The following is a 20,541-nucleotide window of genomic DNA, read 5'->3' as shown; positions in this document are numbered from 1 at the left end:
GGAGCACTTCATCGTGCATTGTGGAATGCATAGAGCCACACTACACACGCATCCATTGTCATATCTTATCTTTATAACATTTTAAAAATACACGCGTTATCTTCATGCTATAACTTCATACTTTTAAAAAATATATAAGACATGTCACTTTGTCTCTCATTCTCTCTGTAATATCTGATCATCGTTTTAGAAAAGATTTATTTTGGAATAAGTTCATCGACCTGCATATTCCATTTATTAATCCTCCGAATTAATCGACTATCATATTATACAAACATTTGATCTGATTCTTGTACTTGCAACCACAAAGCTAATATTTTCCTTTTCAATCGCACGTTGACGATGTTTAGTAATCCAGATATTCAAAAATACATCTTCTATCCGTATATCTATATCTAATTATCTCTATACTCCGCTATCTTTGCTCCGAAATCTGACAACGAAAACATCAGTCGCTGTACGTCGTTCAAAATCGTAAGCGGATTCTCGCGCGACCTGTTCAACACTGCCGCTTATTTACGATCATTCCCATCGTCCACGCACTTCCTTTCAGCCGGACCACAGCCTCTCGTCGTCGCATTGACGCCCACGCAGTCGATCGACAACCACGACGAGTTCTCCAACAATTTCTCAGCCCACTCGCGAGCTCGAGCACCTCTGATTCCAGGTGGCGTACCGGTGCTCACCTGCCAGCACATAATTTTTACCTGCGACCCTCCATCGGATCGGGGACCAGCCCGACCAATCGGCGTGCTCGACCCTGGGGCCCCACGCACGGCGTTCACTCCATCTCTCAAGAGAAGGTACGCTTCGAATAGCTCGCTCAGCTCGAACTTAGTTCAGAAATTTCGCTGTGCGCAATAAACGTGTGAACCGATTGTCCTGTCCGCGCAAATTGCGCTGCGTGATCGTGCGCCTTGCGAGTGAACCGCGTTTTCTTTGGAACATCGACAACAGTTCTGTGGGCCAGGTGAGTGTTCATTGCGATGGGCCGACGCAAAACTCTTCCTGGTCTTGGCTGATGACGCGAGATCGAATGATCGGCAACGCGATCGGTCAAGATGGCTCCGGTCTCACCAAGGATCCCTTGGCACGCTAAGTTAGGACGTGACGTTGGTCGTTCGGTGTGCCGGAAATGTTATCTTATCGTTATAACCTATTTTATTGCGTCGCATGATTGTCACGATATTTCCCGATTGCTTTGTTTAAAAATCGAATTTATCGTAGTACATTTTAATAATTGCAAAAAAAACTTTCCTCTTAATTTTTTTTTTTATTTCTATACTGTGTCTGCATTTCTTCGCAATTGTTAAGATTTCAGATTAACACGTGAATCGATCTTTGTGCGTCAACAGGATAAAATACGCGTTCGAAGAACTCGAAGTCTTGCTAGCAGTTATCTTATCTGTAAAAACTTGATGATACAGGATATTATAATTTACGCAATCAAAGTACTTCGAATTTAACAAATGTTACAGCGTAATAAAATTGTATATGGTAAAAAGATTCACATCCTCGATGTTATCGTTTCTCGATATAAAGCAGTGACATGTTTCAAAAAGTTTTACATATTTAACAATGCAAATTTATGCAAATTTTCACGAGTTCTTGTTATCTTTTTTATTGATTAAAATGATTAGTCGTATCAAAAAATTGATGAACAATTATGAGCAATATATTTCATGTTATAAAATTAAACATTCCTAGCAAACGAAATTGATGTCATTAATAAAATCCACACATTTCTTGAAATTTAAAGCATTTTAATTCAGCAAACAAGCTAACGTTATTTGTTGTTATTTTGACATCGAAGACGTCGTTTTGAAATCAAAACGACAAATAACATCAGTTTGCTTGCTGGATTAAACTGCTTCAAATTTCAAGAAATGTGGCTCAAGAAATACATCCATCCGTGTTACATTACTTTATCAAGTCGTTTGATAAGTTAATTAATATAGCGATTTGTATGTATCTCCTCGGAGTTACGAAGTAACTTTATTTCGAAGGCATACTCCGATCGCCATTAAATTACACGATCGACAGAAAGTGCACTTGAGTCATCCTCATTTCCGATTCCATCCTTCAGGCACACGCCAACGTGACCTGGAAAGCACTGGTAGTCGAATGCAAATTCCGGTCGCGAAGATATCGCGTCGGTGCGACGCGGCGCGATGCGCGAGTTCTAGCCGCGGAGTTCTCTTGGTGCTCGGCGCACTCGCGTATCGCGCATAGAAATTCGCATGTCGCTCGCATGTAACGCAATTCACTCGGTTGTTGACTGTCAGCGGAATGTCGCGTGTACGCAATGACCTCACCGTATATTTTTAGGCTTATATACACGACCGTTCGAATTCACGTCGATCAGTCAGAAGGATTTCGGCCCGACCTCTGTCTCATTGACTTTCACGAAACTTTCCATGAGACTTCGGGCTCACGAAGACATATCGAGCGGGAAAATCGGTAAATTCTTTGTAAATTGCGCTATCAAGTCGTCGTATGATTGCTTGCGCAAAATCGAAGCGTGAAATTTTAAAACCACTGGTCTCTTTATCATTCTTCTACGTTATCTTATAAATATGAAATTTATATTTTGTTGAAAAATGAACTCCCGAATTTAAGTTAACGTTTTAAAAATCTATTTTATTGAAAACAGAACAAATATTTTTATGATTTTATTATATTATTTATTTCATTTATTTAATTATGTTATTCATATTATTTACTTAATTTATTATATTAACACGCAATTGATAAGTAACTTATCCCTTAATTTATATACTAAATATCGCAATTTACAAGAGAGCGTATACAATCATTTAAATAAACAAATCAGTTATATAAAGAACTTGAAATATCATCTGCTACGCACGTGTTAACAGGCAGTAGTAGTGAATAACCAAAAACAGAGTCTAGCTATTCTGATCACGATAGATGAAGTCAATCCATTAATTTGTTTTTTCTTTTTTTATATCACACTCTATCCAATATTGTTCTTCCCACACTATTTAGATATTGTAATTAAAATAAAAATTTCCCGTTCTATATTTTCAAAGATGTAATTATTCATTAATATTACTTTTTTACCTTAAACTTTTTAAATTTATTTTTCCTAAGCAATGAACAAACAAATCAAGGTCAAATATTAAAACGAACAAAACTGAGGTAGCTAATAATAATAAAAGACAGAACAATTTCGACTGAAGAGGACTAAATTAAGCCGAACGTTCTGTGAAGTGTATACCTCATAATAATAAATTAATAAATTTATTATTATTAGCTATCTCAGTTTTGCTCGTTTTAATATTTTACTTTGATTTGTTTATTCATTGCTTAGTATATATGTATACACGAACGGTAATACAGATAATTACACTATTTTATTTTTTTCTTAGAATTAAAAGACATTTTATCTGCACAAATTTAACATTGTCCGGCGCGATGCACTACATGTACACGGTGTAGTTCGACTGGCACTATTATTATTTCGCTATACTATAATTTTTCGGACTGTACCATTGCGCAATGGCAAGGTCAGTGTCCACTCGTACAATCTATTTTTACATATAAGAAGCGCGATGTGTCTCCGTCGAGTCTGATTGTGAAAACGAACGAACGCAAGATGATGGTCAAGGTGTTAATAAACACACAAATTATTATAAAACTATCAAATAAATTAAATCATGTTACTTCCTACATTAAACGCAGTTATTTAAAATAATTATTACTATAATAACAAATATAATTCTGAACGCGATATTACAGAAATCTAACAATAAATTTTTCCTTATAAAATATTTTCTATTTCAAATTAAACCATTCTAAGTAATAATTATGTTTCTATTAAAAGAAATAGATTTAAAATTTATTTTAAAAATTATAATTATCATAAAAATAAGATAAAAAGTTATAATTTTAAGAAATATAGAATTATTATAAAATTATAAGAGTATACAACAAATTACAAGAGAAAAGATATTATACATACTTGAGAGATATTTATACATCATGTTTTTAAAAAGTACTGTCAATTTAAAATTATTTGGTAGCATTATTTTGCGGTTAAATATAAAATCTTTCTTTTGCCTTGATGTCTTTATTTAACTTTGTTCTGGACGCATAAATATCGAGTAGAAGAGCCAATTTATGCCAGATGTATCGATGTAGTCTCTCTTCGTTTTTTTTATTTCAAGCTGAAAAAGGAAAACCTATACAACGTTCTGCACAATGTACTTTGGCAATATGTTCTTTATTAAGGTGATGAATAATATGCTGTTGTAAAAGAGATAAACGATTAATACGTGTCGCTTATTGTATACTGACAGTTTCGGGATTTTACCGGTGTATAAAGAAAGAAAAAAAGAATCATATGTTTGTCAGATGAATATTTAAATTCCACAATTTTCTATATATAATTGTTTCTATTACGTTTGTGAGTAACATAAAAGATAAAATAAAATCACTAATAGGAAACGTTAATTAAACGTTTCAATTTAGAGATTCAAGGATCGCATAACCAGGAAATGTTAAATCAGTGGAATATACGCGAGTACTTTTTTTTTTTAATTATAATCATATTTGTCCAACGCTCTTGATATCGATTAGCAAAGTAATTAGATTTTCATCTTATATAAATCAGGATCCAATCAATATAATTTGTTCGGACTGTGTAAACTTTGAAGATAGATAAGGAGTTGTAAAGTTAGTGTATATTAAATCCATTGATATATTCTAATTATTCAATTAGCATTGTTTCTTTGCGATTCAAAATACAATATTTAGTACGACTTTCCTGTTTTTAATTTAAGTTTGAAAATAACGTAATTCCATCGCGCCATGACTTGAGTATCTCTCTAAAAGTCAATATGAAAGAATGGCTAAGCGATATTCCCGGAAGATATTTCAGTTCGGTTCACGTACGGTGTAACTATAAAAGGCTACGCGGCAACGAACGTAATTTCGATTCACCATGAACCATTCGTCATTGAGTCAGGATGATTTTTTCAATGCCACGTGATTGTGACGCGAGGTCGAACTGTATAAGGATAATGGTGACATTTTGAAAACACATGGTATGCAGCGCTTTTATGTTTCTTAATGTTCAATATAAAAGCAACATCAATTTTTCGTTTTGTCGTAATTACGTCAAAGTGAAATGATTCAAATGATTTCTTAGAAATCACAAAGGTATTGCTTTTTTTCAATAAAATTCAAGTCCCAGACGATACCGGAGAACGAGAAATAAAATAATAGATTTCTGTTATCGCGATGCTACACTAATTGCAAATGTACATAGTAACAGATAATTAAAAAAAAAGTCTAATAATAAGTTTCGTTACCTTACTATATTTATTCAAATAATATAGGCAACATACATGCTAATATTTTTACTGATATACATTCATATATATTTAATATTTTTTAATAATTTTGTAGGTATTATATATACAGTTAATGCATTTCTGAATTGCATATGAAAGAATGCATAAACGATTTTCGACGCATAAACATAAATGAAGACCTAACAACACACATGCAACGACTTTAATTAAAGAATGCTTCGAATTAATTAAAGGGACTAACGAAAATACGATACGTAATATATATTAGATACATTTTATAAAGTTACTCAGTTTAGTCATATTTGTGTTCCGTGCGGCAAACGTAGGTGTCCTCCCGGCAAGTCATTTAAATCGAATGAAATACGTATATTCTCCGCCCTTGCCTTGATCCCAGCGTTATTCATAAACGAACAACCGGTCAGCCTCGTTTCGACCATACATAGCGAATACGAAGTATTGACACGTGTGACCGTATCATCCGTGTTCACCACTTCAACTTCTCTTTCCCTTCTGCCGAATCACGAAGATCTAAAGAGTCAACGACGTGGATTAACCTCCAACGAACAGACACACAGACGTTACTGGCACACAAAGAAAAGCATCGTTGCAACAAGAAGCGCGAATTGCCTCGATGATGATGAGATCTCGTCACGGTTGATGATTTCTAAGAATTAAGATTCTCGCGGTAGATGCAGCGGAACTTAATCGAAACTAGACGCTTTCGAGGAGAGTTCTAGTGCGAGATTCTTATGTGAAATTTATAAAGAATTGTAAAGTGATAAAAGAGAGGAGGAAAATACGCTGAGTTCTCTCTGTGTAATTTATGTGCAGTGTCGCTTTCTAGAGAGAGTGTTTAAGGGAGTTCAAGAGAAATTTAAAAAATGTAAAATACCGCCAGTTTGCAGTTCAGGCTATACCGTTTGTTAACCGTACGCTAAATTACAACGAGCAACAGCGCGGTCGGAGACAAAACAAATATGTTCTTCGAGTACAGAGTACGAGAGATAAATACCGATAACGCACAATGAGATAAAACACAATATCTTTCGCGATAAATATAAGGAGAAGCAACGCTTTTCTTAGGAGTTAAATAATATCAGAAGTGTACGCGAGACGGAGAATAAGATTTAATAATTAAAACGTTATTTAGTACGTGAAACTAGATTTTTAAAATAGGTTAACGATAACAATTAAATTATAAAGATATCTCTGTCAAGAGTTTCAGTCTTGAAAATACTTGTTTTATATTTTGGTTTGCATTATTCTCTTATTCTTTTCTCTTATTTTATATGTATAGAAAATTTTTTAATACTTAATATATTTGCTTGTTATATTACAATAATACTTTAATTAAAAATAAAATAAAACAAAATATGCTACGCAATATTAATATTCATTACAGTTAAATAAAAGAGTATATGAAATAAATGCACAGTACTTATCGCAGTGTGACGAAAAAGTTACAAATACATACGTTTCTATATTATATTAAATAAAATGTAAGAATACACATGTCTCTATATAGAATAAAATGTAAAATTGCATTCATGTGCCAACAAAGTTATATTATGCGTCTAATTGTATAGTTTGCATACAATTATATGAAACACGCAATCTGTCAAGTAAATCGCAGCTGCTCATGTTACTATTAATTGCAACGGTCACGCATTGCGTAAGTTCCAATTACGATGCGAAAAGCGTTTATACGATGAAACAGGAGCATCGCGACCATGAAAAAAAAGACACCGATCCTTGTGAAAAGACTTTGAACGAAAGGAACGTATTCCTCGCTTAACATTCTCGTTTAATGAGTAAAGAGATTTTATGACCCGTGCACATTGACGATAGAAGCTGTACGTAATAACCAGCAATAATTATCATAACCGCTGGAATATTACACCAGTCAACTTGTACGTGCATCTGCTATGAAGACACTGACATTTTATCAATGTCTAGAATTTCTAATGTAAAAAGTAAAATTCTTGGAATATTTAATAAAAAAATTATTTAACTATACTATATATATCGTAATCGCTGTTATAAATATCATTGATCGTTTCTAATTTTCTTTTAAGCGCATTCATTTACTAGAAGCAATTTGTCATTTAATTAACACGTTAAAAACATAATAACATTAGAGCGCTGTCGTGTTAACTAACCCTAAGTGAATCACAATTGTTTACCACGACAAAACAAACGGTCTTGTAATTCTTATTTGGAAGGCAAGGTATGTCTCTTCGAGGAACGCGTGTTCGCATCGTGCTGCAATCGGACACGCTCGCGTATGTCCGACGGAATGTGTTGGATTAAAGGCGTGGACGTTTACAAAAAAATATCAGACTGCATGCGCGATACGCAACGCCAATATCTCTTTGCATTTAAAATTGAAACGCTACTTAAATTACGATAGCCGCGTTACAATCTCAAAATTATTATTGTTATTAGCGGAGGCTGTTATTATGAAAGGAAAAGAGATTTATTGATATCAATGCAATATAATTGCTTCCTCTCCCTCGCATTACGTATGCTTATGCAAATATATAAATAACAAAATAACTTTTGATAGAGAAAACGCGATAAATCAGTCAGTTAAGTATTACGCATACAGAAAATTATAATCAAAGTAAAAGATTTCCATTAGAGTTACTTATTTAAATAATGTTTTATGCATTGAGATAAAAGTGCAAAAAACATTGCTATATTTTGTTATACGCAATAAATAAAGAAGAATGCTTATATCGGTCGAAGCTGGAGCTCAAGAGAGTGCTCTCTCTCTCTCTCTCTCTCTCTCTCTCTCTCTCTCTCTCTAAATAATTTCTTATAAATTTTTATATATATACCACAAATACAGATGACTTAGGACAGTGCAGATAACTTGGAACAGCATATATTTTTGTTAAATTCAGTCATGGTATTCAACTATTCATTCATGGATCATTAAAGAAAATTTAAAATTTAAACTTTCTTTAGAAACTTATTGATGGATTCCACAATTGAATTTAACAAAAATACATGCTGTTCCAAGTTATCTGCGTACCTGCCTCAAGTGACCTATTGATTTACGGTACCATGCGTGAAATTATTTAAAGTATATTATTTTTCAGAAATTTTGTCTCTTTTTTAAATACAAAATGTTGCGTATAAAATACATTCTCCACGGTTTTTAAAGATAAATTTTCGAAGAATTTTAAAATAAATGTAAAAAACATTTAATAAATTTTAAAAAGTTTGTCCTGTCTAAAAATACATCTGTATTTTCCATACACCATGATTATCCATATGTAATCAGTATTACTTCCGCTCAATTGATGACGCTATTTCTTTTGTATATTCATCTTTATACTTTTATCTAAATTGAATATTCTCTTATTCCCTCATAACTTACTAAATATTTCATTTTTACTAGTATCATCATTTTTATGCGCGAATCAAAATTATCTAGATGACCCGCTGTGATTCGAAAGTACCGAGACGTCGAGATTTCAAGGGTCTCTTTCGAATTAGGTTGGTTTCCTGCTCTCCTGGACCCGCCGGCAATTTGGGATTCGAGAGGAGGAGCTGACCACCTGCGCTTGCTTCGTTTCGAAGCGGGTAATTCTACCTGGCTTAAACCCCGCCGAGAAGCCGTCAAGTTATCTTTGAGAGATCGAACAAAGACTCCAGATGGAACTCGTGGGTCCTATATTTAGCTTCCGCCTTTTAAATTCACGCGTAAACGCGTATGTTTGTTCACTTTACGTTCGATCTTCCTCTAGATACATTCCACTAATGACGATGTGTCGATCTTCAGAAAAGACGTTTTTTGAAGAAAGTTTTTCTCCGAGTTAACAAAGAAATGCCCGCATATGGCGCTGAAAAGAACGAAAAGTTTCGTGGGAGAAGGCGTGGACCTGAATATCTTCTTTCAGTTGGTCTCAATGAAACGTATTACGAAGTAGCCAAAATCGTCCTGCTGGTGCGAATATCAAGCACAAATATAATTCGCTTAATTCATCCAAGATTATTCGATTGAATGATTGAGAATTATAGGACGGCATTCTAAAAATGAGGAGGATCTTAATCTTCTGTGCTCAATCGTAATTCAGTTTGAAAAAATCGTCGAGAATAAATATCGACATATGTATGATCTGCACATATAGTCCAGCGGTCAAAATAAATAAAGCATCTAATAAAATAACTCCATTGTCACAGATAACAAAAAAACATCTCGAGTGACTATTGCGCAGTGCGCTGGTTGTGTTGTAAATCCTTTGGAAAATATAATTAACTTAAAAAAAAGTAATGAATAGTAAGAATAACATCAATAACATTAACTAGTCGTGATTTTTTCAAAGTGCTCATCGAGATAAGATTGTCAGGCAACATTATTTTTTTATTTCAATTGTGATTAAGATTCTAGTATTGTCTACATAGCAGTCTAGAGTTTGCGTCTTTCTAGCGCGTGAAAATAATTGCCCGATTTCAGTATTTACAAGTCACCACGGCGTTTCCACTGCATACCGATGTATTTCTTACATAGGAGATACACGTTGCTAATAAACTATTCCTCGCGCTCTTTGTATTTGCATTTCGAAGCTGAAGTCCGCGCCAGGAAATTGTTTACGCGGAAGATTGCGAGAACGACGCTATACTCGCGTAAATCCCGCTCTGAGAATGAATGCATGATCAATTTTTGCCGAGTCGGATCAGCTCCAGGAACGAAATGCGACGCGACGCAAATAAAATTGCTCGATTTATCTGAACAATAACATGAGAAAGAGAGAGAGAGAGAGGAAAAGAGAGAGAGAGCAATGCAATAATACTTCTTTGTTCTGTCGTTTCCTAATAATAAAAATTTGGTCATTGTCACACAAATTTTTATGAATATATATTTTTATAATTATTGTTAAATCTTACACATTTATAGTAAAAAACTGATTTATAGCTATTTGCATATTGAATTAAATAAATGAAGAAGATAGTTGTTCTACAAAAATTAATTGTTAAATTAACATAAAAGCGAAGCTTTGCGAGGTTACGTGTTAAAATCGTTTTTTTTACAAAATCTCTTATTTGCTCATCCTACATCCTAATCTATATTCCTATCTAAAAAACTTCCAGCTACTCCATACGTTCTGATTACAGTGTTTCGTCGGGGACGGATTTTTCGGTCAAAATTATGCGATGCGCCTTGTAGGTGAAAAACATTGAGAACCACGATTGATAAAAATATTCGGTTAAAAAATCGATCTTCGTACTTTGTAAAGAGCTTGTATCACACAACCCTTGATAAAGAATACGTGACTGATAGAGATGTACTTACAGATGATCAAGTACACGTAACGCATTCAGTTGATTGCTATATAACAAAAAAGTAATTATACTGATGGCTCAGTGCTTCGGAAATTTATACGTTGGGGAATAGAAGTTATTTAAAATAATCCAAACTCTTTGATTAACTACTCGCTTAGATTGCACATGCGATAACATTTTATTTCAGTCGATCAACTTTCGAGACAATAATCCCCCTTTACATCGGTTGCGAAGCTGTTCGTCCCACGTATAGCCAAATACGTTCATAACCGATGCAAACAGGTTTCCTCATCGTTTGTGTAACATTCAAGAGTCATTATGTATAAATAACATTATAAGAGTATTGTAATAATATTATCGTAATGAAATAATTTCTGGTAATAATTATTGTGATTATGAACCACAATTTTTTCTAAATTAACGCTCAATATATAATATAAATACAACAGTTTACCAATTAGTTTCAACATAATCAGCATTTAAGTTGCATGAAAAGGTAATAAAACACGTTGCAAAAAAAGATGTGACGTCTTTTTGTTTGACGATGTATTTCCTATGTAGAATATATCTTAATATCTCTGCGATTACGATAATATTGCGTAACAACACGCCATACATATTTAACAATACGTATTTAACGTGCGTGTTTAATAACGATTGCTTCATTCGTAAGGGATATTTCTCATCTTTTTAATGTCTTCTACTTTTGCTACCATCTAATGACAATCTAAAACTAGGGATGTGCGATCTCCTGATCAATTCGCTAAAATCGATTTTTTGCGTCACTTCGAAATAGTTTTTTTGTTAAAGAAAAAAAAAATAAAAAAGCGATTCCTTATAAAGAGATTGGTTTAAAATAGCCTTTTTTAATTGAAAAAATCAATTTTTCAGAAAATATATATCGGTTTAAAATCGCTATTGCTGCTTGGAAAGATCGATCTTTTGAAAATCGGAACATCTTTATTCAGAACTGCATACGTTTTTTCATCTCCGTTTATAAAAGTCCATACCAATCTATTATTCACATATGTGCCAGAAGTCACGCCAGTCTGCAAACTGTCACGGTTATCTAACGTCAGCGTCCATAGGTGGGGCAGTAACGTTGTGCAGTAACGTGAACAGCGTTGTATCGGGTGCACCTTATTCGTTAAAGTCTCATTGCGAACGAAGCAAGAGTTTGAATTTCTCGAGCTCGTAACGCAATCGCTTTTAAAAATTATCGAGGTAAAGGTACACTCTTCCACGAAATTTTGATTATTTGAAAGTCTCGATTATTGTTCCAAAGCTATTTAACAAATAATTCGACAGATTAGAAATTTTTGTTTAACGAGTTTTTAAATAAATTATGTTGTGTTTTCTTGAGACACACGCGGTAGTGTCTCTGCGCTAAGACAAGCGACATTATTACCACTACTGTGTTAAATAAATTATTGCATATAAGAAGTATACTTTGCAATTACAGCAATAAAATAACATAGAACGGTTAAGTTCTCTTTTACGTCTGCAAAGAGACGTTGAAATAGCACATCCGGTTCGGTAGAAGAAACCTTAGTGCAAGGATTCGAGGTACTCCGGAAGAAGTTTGCTCTTGTTTCTTTGTAAACTGCGAGTTTCCCTTCTTGCACTTGATTGCACTGACACGAACGTGACGCTCCAACCACAACACTCAATTTCTTAAAAACTTTAATACAACTTGGCATTGCTCTGCAGAGGAAAGCATTATAACAAGGCACTACATCCATAGCATTATAAATCTGTGTGCATAAACAATCATATACAAAAAGAATATATATAAATGCCGATTTAATAATAATTGATTAAAATTTTTAATAAAAGTTTTTAATAAATTAACAATTACATTTCTTACATTTTTTAAATTGTCCGTTACGATATTTATGAAATATATTTTGGAAGGTTAACAGAACAACGTTTGCTTTGTCAAATAAAAAGGTCAACAGATGTTATTTGAGAACGGGGAGGAAAAAGTCTCACGTTACACAGACTACTTCAGAAGTGACGCACTTCCTATATTTCAATTTAAACAATTTAAAACATATGGTATTAAGAAAGATCGTTATTTAATTATTTTTTAAGAAATAAAAGTTAAGTTAAAACATACTCATAAATTAAAATTCCAAAACAAGTAAAAATTTTAAAGAAAGTTGTATTCAATTTTATTATTTAAAAGAAAATATAAATTGCATTGAAATATAAACTTTATTGTATTTTTGTATATAAACCAAAAGAATGATTGCAGTTAATAAATTATAATAAAGGACTCTGATGTCAAAATTGATTATCAGCACAAATATTTTTGTTTATGCGCTAGAATTATTAGGAAGTATTGCATATAAAACATCCTTGTCTTCAAATAATGAAGATCAATTATTTTCAGAATAATCCACAACATGGAGATCTCAGCAGCTTGGCTGCTAACCATCTTCTTAGCGGTTGCCACGATCGATGCATCTACTTTGCCACCCGCTATAGAAGTCGATTTAGAGAATAAAACGACTGTCGAATCTGTGGAAACTACATCTAAAAGCAACTTTATAGATTACGCGAGACCCTTTACGAATATGAAGGATATTCTGATGCAGGAGATCCAAACATTAGACAAAGATGCTTCCGATGATAAGGTATAAGTGCGGATTTTTTGTTATATGAAGAATATTTATTATCTTTTATAACACACATTTTTTAATCTCAAGTGAAATAAGTGTATAATTCCTACATAAAGGATATTTCAATTATTTACGAAGTTATGCCTAATATATTAAATATTAACGGATATAAATTTTTTGCTGATATTATCGTAATACATAAACATAAATAATCAGGGTTGGAAAGTGACTAATTACTTGTTACTTTTAAATTACACACACACAGTTACAGTTACTTTTTTTTAATAACTTAACTTAGTTCCCTTTTTCCATCTGTAACTGTAACTTAATTTATTTACATTTCTTTCAATAACTAGTAACTATAATCTAACAGTTTTACTCTTACAGTTACTTTACATTTTAAACTTATTTGTCAATTTAATATGATTGGTTAAAATCCAAATACTAATTAAGGTTACGGTCCACTTGATGCTACAAATGTTTCGAAGTATTTTTTGATTGGTCAGTTTGTAAAATTGTTTCTTTCGATTAGTCAATGAAATGTTTCGAAGCATTTGTAGCGCTAAGGGTTCGTTCCACTTAATATCCGCAATGCTCGCGTGTTTAATATTTGTAATATTTCATTGTTTAATATTTATAATAGCAGTAACGCCATAGAGACGAAATCTTCATGATAATACAATTGAATACCAAAATCTTTTAAAAATTAAAAATTTTTATTAATATTTTGAATAGATAAAATTAACTTTGTAATTCGTACATTTTGTCATGGTTGTAAAGTATAAAACAATTATTTTATAGCTTATAGATGTAGTAAATGCAATATTAATACAAGTATTAGTATAAGTTGCGTTTAACTTACATTTTACACGTCTCATCGGCGTTAATTATCAATACACATTATTATTTCGTCCGTTATTTGAATTATCTCGCAAATAAATTTTCTTTTTCTTTGATAGCCGTTGTCACATATTGTTCTGTTATGTTAACAGAAAAGTAACTGAAAAGTAACTGAAAAGTTTTTTAATAACTGTAACTGTAACGAGTTAATTTTTAGACTCGATAACATGGAAATGTAAATAGTTACTTTTGAAAGAAAAAAAACTGTAACTGTAACTAGTTATTTTTACAAAGTAACTTTCCCAACCCTATAAACAATATGCCTATGATAAAAGAAAAAAATTCTTAAAATTCAAACATAATTAAAAAAATTGATTCCTGGAATACATTTAGTTTTGATTTCTTTTTGTTATGTTACTTAATTAAGTTACATTTATAATTATGTTTATTTAGATTCAGGAAGAAGTGGCAAAGACTTTCAAAGCCGAAGCGCAAAGGGATAGCATAAATTTCCGAAAGACGACCTCTAAACCGATGAAAATGAATGTATCAAATTCATTTCTGACGGAAAGCGAAGAATTGCAGAAACTCGAAACCATGCCCTACGATGATGACGACGAAGCAAACTTCGATGATGACGATTTCAGCGATGAAGAGTACGAGGACGACGGTCTACTAGCGGTGGAAGATGATGAAGAAGTTATGACACAGTGCCCTGATTACTGTAAATGTGCCGGGCAATACGCTGCTGCAACAACTGCAACGTATGTTTCTAATCGGATCATTATGTAACTGAATAACGTCCCTTAGTGTCGACAGATAAAGAGTTCGTAGATAGTCCACTTCCTGCTTAGCGCAATCATACGACACAGTTTTCTATATTAATAAAGAGTTAATAAAAGTCAAATGAATACTCCGGTCTCGATACAAAACTTTATCATTATTTTCGTAAAGTTCAAGGACGTGTCCAAACTTGATAAAACAAGATAATTAAAAAAATTACGTCATCTACGTTGTGATTATATTTAAATGTAAGTAATGTAACTATCCTGATATTTTTTATCACAAAGATTTCCTTTACGCTTTATAAGTTTTTTATTATTTTAATATTAGTTATAATAGCAAAGTTATTAGATGGTTTTCTGCAGAACAATCAGATTTAAATTGATAAAAAAAAGTTACTTATAATTTGTCTATTTTATTTTTTAAATAGTTAAAGAAAATTGTAGTTTTAAACTTGTTCAATAAATAAAATATATTATGTGTTTGGATTTAAAACACTAAAACGTTTAAACCAAAATATTTTTTATTATTAAACGTTTATTTCAAAAAGTTATTTAAACGTAAACATTTTAAACAATGCACTGTTTACGATGTAGCTAAATAGAATCATCCAAGTAGAAACGCGATGTCTTAATAACATCCTTTACGTCAGTAAAACGTCATCAAGACGCCATCTTCCCACTTAAACAGTACACAATTTTGCTGTTAATTATTCTCTTTTTTTTTCTATTTACTATCTATAGATGCACCAAATTAGTAAATGAGCAGTCCTTTGGATCAAGTATTGCTCATTTGCGCATCGAAAACGCCGGCGAAATACAATTGGGTCCGAATGCTTTACGGGCTCGCGGTCTTCAGCACGTGGAATCTATCACCATTGTCGACACTCGCATAGTCGAGCTAGATCGCACGGCCTTCAATGGCATCACGTACCTGTTCGCCGTGAACTTGACACGTAATGGTTTGCAGGACATCCACCCGAACACCTTCCAGAACAACACGCAACTCAGCCTGCTCACGATCGCCGGTAATCCGCTTAAGCACATGCATGACTTGAAGTCGAAGCATTATCTGCTGCACGCACCCTCGGTCACCGATTTCGATTTCTCAAACAATGGAATATTACGACTGAAACGCACCGCTTTCTCCAAGATGCACAGCCTCAATTTCATCAATTTATGTGGCAACCGGCTAAGAGAGATCGATAGCATGATCTTTGACTCATTAGACCAGCTCATGGAAGTGGATCTTTCGGATAATATCCTGGATGATATCCCGATCGATCTACTTGTTGATAAATACGTTCAAATTCTTCGTGTCGCTGGTAAAAATGGCAACATGCATCATTATTCATTAATATTAAACTAGAGAATTTGGTATTTAAAATCCAATTTATATTTCAATAATATGTGTAGAGAATCACAGTAAATTACTAAATTAAAATTATAAATGCTTGATTGAATTTAACGGAAAAAATTATTTTTAGGAAATAATCTATCGACGTTGGCCACCATAAGTTCCTCGAAACTGACGATGCTCGATGCCTCGAGAAACAAAATCAGGGTAATTGGAAAAGATGATCTAGAAGGTGTACCACTATTAGATCAACTGTATGTCAAATCGAATAATTTGAAGAGAATCCATCAGCATGCTTTCAGTAATCTCGAGCAGTTACAATATTTGGATATCAGCGATAATAAGCTTTCTTTATTAACTGAGCATCATTTCAAATCCAATCCAAGATTACAGGTTCTGTTAATGAACGACAACCCCAGTTTGCAAGTTCTGCCAGTTTTTAAAACTTACGACTTGCAATTTAATACATTCAGGTGAATACATCATTTTGCCGCTTTATTTTAAAACCAAATAAATTAGTCCGTATATATGCAATAATTCTTGTTATTTAACAGCCTTACTCGTTTCGAGTGCGCGAATTGTGGTCTGGACAATCTTAAGCCAGGCACATTCGACGAAATGCCGGCGTTGACTCGATTAAAACTAGCAAAGAATCGGCTAGTCGCTCTGCCCGATGGACTCCTGGATAATCTTCCGTCTCTTCGTGAATTGGATTTGTCCGATAATATCATAAGTGCTATTCGACCCAACATGTTCCGCGGCACCATCAATTTGAGCAAACTGAACCTCGCTCGTAATTCATTGAGAACATTGCAAGTGACACCATTCCTGGACCTTCCAAACCTCACTAAGCTGGACGTAAGCCGATGCAATCTCGAACGTATCTGGAGTGAAGCTAGAGTACCGTTGAAGAGTCTTCGGTAAGATACTTACAGAAATTTATTATGATCTATGCGCGCTCTTCTGTGGATTGTGGTATTTGAGGATAATTTCAAATCTCTTTTTAATATTATATTTTGCAACATATATTCTGTGTTACAAATAAAATTATTCTATGACATTTATCAAGATATTTATTGATCGGTGTTAAAAGATCTATTCAATTTATCTTACATTTTCGCTCTTGTTTAGATTCCTGTCGGTTCGTGGTAATCTTTTACGACGAATTACCGTCGAGGAACTTAGGGCTACACCACATCTCACCGGTCTGGATTTGTCGCATAATCCCTTGGATTGTGACGCCGAGTTCACTGAAGCTGTGCAATGGCTTACCGATCATGGTGTTGCACCTACAGAAGTACTTGAGTGAGTATTTCAATTTAATCATCAGTTAAATGATGTCACATAGGACATCTCTCAATCTGACATGTTTTTACAGGCTTATCAGTGATAAATATGACGATATTGAAAATATTGACAACTTTATGGATATCAGCCAATGGACAGATTTGGCGAAAATAATTTGCGATGGAATCGATGATGGTCCACCAGCTAGATCACCTCCTGGCAAAGGCACACAAAAAGATATTCTTCTTGACGTTGTGGAAGATTCTGATCCCTTATTGAAACATGAGCTTGATAACGATGAGGTAAAACGACAATAAATAATATCCTTTAACATACGTTTTAGAATGTAAATTTCTTTCATACAATTTAATTATTTAATATCTTCAATTAAAAAGGCTACGAGTCTAAGCTGGATTTTAAATTGCTATTTAATATCCCTTTTAATTTATATAATTTTTAAATTATTTGTAATTTATTATATTATTTCCCGAATTAAAATAATAATGTTGGATATTTATTGTAGAAACTGAACATCGATCATGGCATGCAGCATATTGATGAGCCACGACTTACGGAGGATCAAGAATACGATGAAGACTTCGCAGTCACCACGCAATATCACACTTGGTACAACTGGAAACCCGGTTTCAAAGTCTGGTTGGTTTCCGGCACCGTTCTGTCTGTTCTGGTAATTTTCCTGTTGGTAGCTCGCTTTGCCTGTTGCTTGGCGAATAAACGAGGACGAGGTCCTGTAATCAGACCACCCATGATCCTTCGTCAGGGTCTGGTTGACAACAAAAACTGCGGTTTGGTGTATAAACCTTTGCAGGAGGAAATAGCTACGCCTCACATGCCGAAACGCGGTAGCTTCTATTCGAGTAGCACCTTCCATTACGACAAAATTGTACCAGAGAGTGTATAAGAGAACTTGTTTCCTGATTAATTAATTGACCCATTACTGGGCAATCTGCCGATGTGATTGGTTGTAAACAGTGAATCAACGAAAATCATTTTGCGCTGTTCTCGCGAATCAAGAGAAGTTCTCAGACTGTTATTGGGTGAACGACGAAGCCGATAAGAATAATTAGGCAGATTTTTTTGATTATATAACTTGTAATATACAATTTTGTTGGTGAATTGTTATAAATTATTTTGACTGCAAGAACTGAGCATTTAATTCCACCTTCTATAGAAACGAATACGATTGATTGTGGCATATATTTCTTCTAGGCTTTGTCGTGTTCTCAAAGTTTACACAAAACACGTGATTAATAAGCGTTTATTGTTATTATTAACTCGAAGATGCCTGATAGAAACGAATAGTTATATTGGGAGTATACATTAATTTTAAGGGACTTTTTTAAAAATAAAAATAAGAAGAAGGAGCATATACCACACGCTGGTTAAAAGTAGCAAAAATTTCGTATATTTAATACTACTAAATTTACATAATTATAATATGTATTTATTACATAATTATAATATGTATTTATTATAATTATGTAAATTTAGTAGTATTAAATATACGAAATTTTCGCTACTTTTAACCAGCGTGTGGTATATGCTCCTTCTTCTTATTTTTATTTTTAACTCAACCACTTGATCTTTAAATAATTTTTAAAAATATATGCTGAAACGATATAGTATACGTTACGTGCGCTATAAATTTTCAGCACTGGCAGTAAATATCGGTACGCACCTTTGACATGAAGGTAGTAACAATATGGTCCGATGCGATAGTACTAGTTACACCATCTCTTGAAAATCCTTTAAAATTAATGTGCACACTCACAATAATACATTTACAAATAACGGATAGTTATATATCTTAGCTATGTAAACTGCAGTACTGTGTTACAATCATATATAATTATGTAGCTTTTTGTAAGAAACAATGAAAAATTAGATTATTTTTTACAAAAAGTAGAGTTACGGAAAGATACAACAATGTACTTATTATTTATAAGCTCAAAGTAATAACAGCTTTACTTAATTAAGTAGCGGATTTTGAAGAATAATTCAAAGAAAAGCAGTACTGCCTAAGAAGCACATATTTAATAATAGTAGTAATATTGCGTTTGGGCAAAAGCATGTCTATAATTAATCGATGATGAACGAATGAGAGAATTTGGTATAACAGTTGTAAAATTTTATATAAAACGGAATGAGAGAGCTTCGTAGGATGTCCAGTCATAGTAATATATGCCAACGATAAAACAATAATAATTGTGACAATATTCTCATTCAGTGAAAATTCGAAAATTTACGTTGAAACTAATTTTTGTACGTACGTTATGTCGCTACGCACGCACATATCTTTATTATGCTATTATATATTATATATATACATATATATATATATACTGTAAATAATAAATATCGTTTTAATAAAATTTTATTTAGAATTAAATTCAAATGTAATTTCTACCTTGATCAAGTTCGTTAAAAAAAATATTATATAAAACCAGTTAGTTCTTGAGCGTGGTACGAAAAGAAAAACGACATTTATAATGAAAAAAATGAATATTAAAAGTCAGGAAGGTTATTGGGATTCGAAAAAAAATACAATATTTTATTTGCAAAATTTTTACAAGTGATTAATTCAAGGTTCAATATAATAGAACCATGTATAACAGTAAGTATATTTATAAAGACAGATGACGTGGAATCAGTTCAATTGAATAACTTCTGTCACAACAAGAATCAACGCAATAAATTTATGCAAAATAAGAATGGCCTATCAAAATCAGGCCAGAATCATTTAGCATCAATTTTTTACACTGCACTATATATATTTAAAGTATCCCAGAACTCATTATCTATTTACTAATAAAAAATCGCAAATATCACAATATTATTTAAAAAATATATCATGTGTTTAATGTAAATTATATGTTTTAAAATCCAAAAATTAGATTAAACGCTTATATTATAATTATCTGTGTAGAAGAAATTCTTTACGTATACCTCTCTCCGAAATTATTAATTTATAAAATTGATTACATCGTTCAGTGCTATCA

The 20,541-nt window shown here is 32.9% G+C and overlaps 1 protein-coding gene across 3 annotated transcripts; it reads left to right on the top strand.

Annotated features, from left to right (window-relative positions):
- Window positions 1–250: 250 nt before the first annotated feature.
- On the top strand, window positions 251–18,897 carry Gp150 (leucine-rich repeat domain-containing glycoprotein 150). Of its 3 annotated transcripts, none has more exons than XM_018545832.1 (9): window positions 251–803; window positions 13,027–13,270; window positions 14,549–14,859; window positions 15,622–16,202; window positions 16,365–16,707; window positions 16,789–17,154; window positions 17,366–17,539; window positions 17,613–17,823; window positions 18,045–18,897. In XM_018545832.1, exons 2-9 carry the CDS (start codon window positions 13,040–13,042, stop codon window positions 18,441–18,443), a joined length of 2,616 nt encoding a protein of 871 aa, XP_018401334.1. In that variant the 5' UTR covers window positions 251–803; window positions 13,027–13,039; the 3' UTR covers window positions 18,444–18,897. The 3 variants fall into 3 exon arrangements, with proteins under 3 accessions (XP_018401334.1, XP_018401333.1, XP_018401335.1); XM_018545831.1 differs by lacking the exon at window positions 251–803 and adding an exon at window positions 852–970; XM_018545833.1 differs by lacking the exon at window positions 251–803 and adding an exon at window positions 7,295–7,312.
- The last annotated feature ends 1,644 nt before the right edge of the window (window positions 18,898–20,541 follow it).

Source organism: Cyphomyrmex costatus, unplaced genomic scaffold (assembly GCF_001594065.2).
Source record: "Cyphomyrmex costatus isolate MS0001 unplaced genomic scaffold, Ccosl1.0 scaffold502, whole genome shotgun sequence".
Lineage (NCBI taxonomy): Eukaryota > Metazoa > Arthropoda > Insecta > Hymenoptera > Formicidae > Cyphomyrmex > Cyphomyrmex costatus.
The sequence above is the reverse complement of the archived record's forward strand: the minus strand, read 5'-3'. Positions and strand labels throughout refer to the sequence as shown.

What these genes read in the sequence shown, in the direction of transcription:
- Gp150 (XM_018545832.1), top strand. Translation starts at nt 13,040, where the DNA reads ATGGAGATCTCAGCAGCTTGGCTGCTAACCATCTTCTTAGCGGTTGCC. An exon ending in AAGATGCTTCCGATGATAAG is followed by an intron (nt 13,271 to 14,548) that starts GTATAAGTGCGG and finishes ATGTTTATTTAG; the next exon opens with ATTCAGGAAGAAGTGGCAAA. An exon ending in ATGAGCTTGATAACGATGAG is followed by an intron (nt 17,824 to 18,044) that starts GTAAAACGACAA and finishes TATTTATTGTAG; the next exon opens with AAACTGAACATCGATCATGG.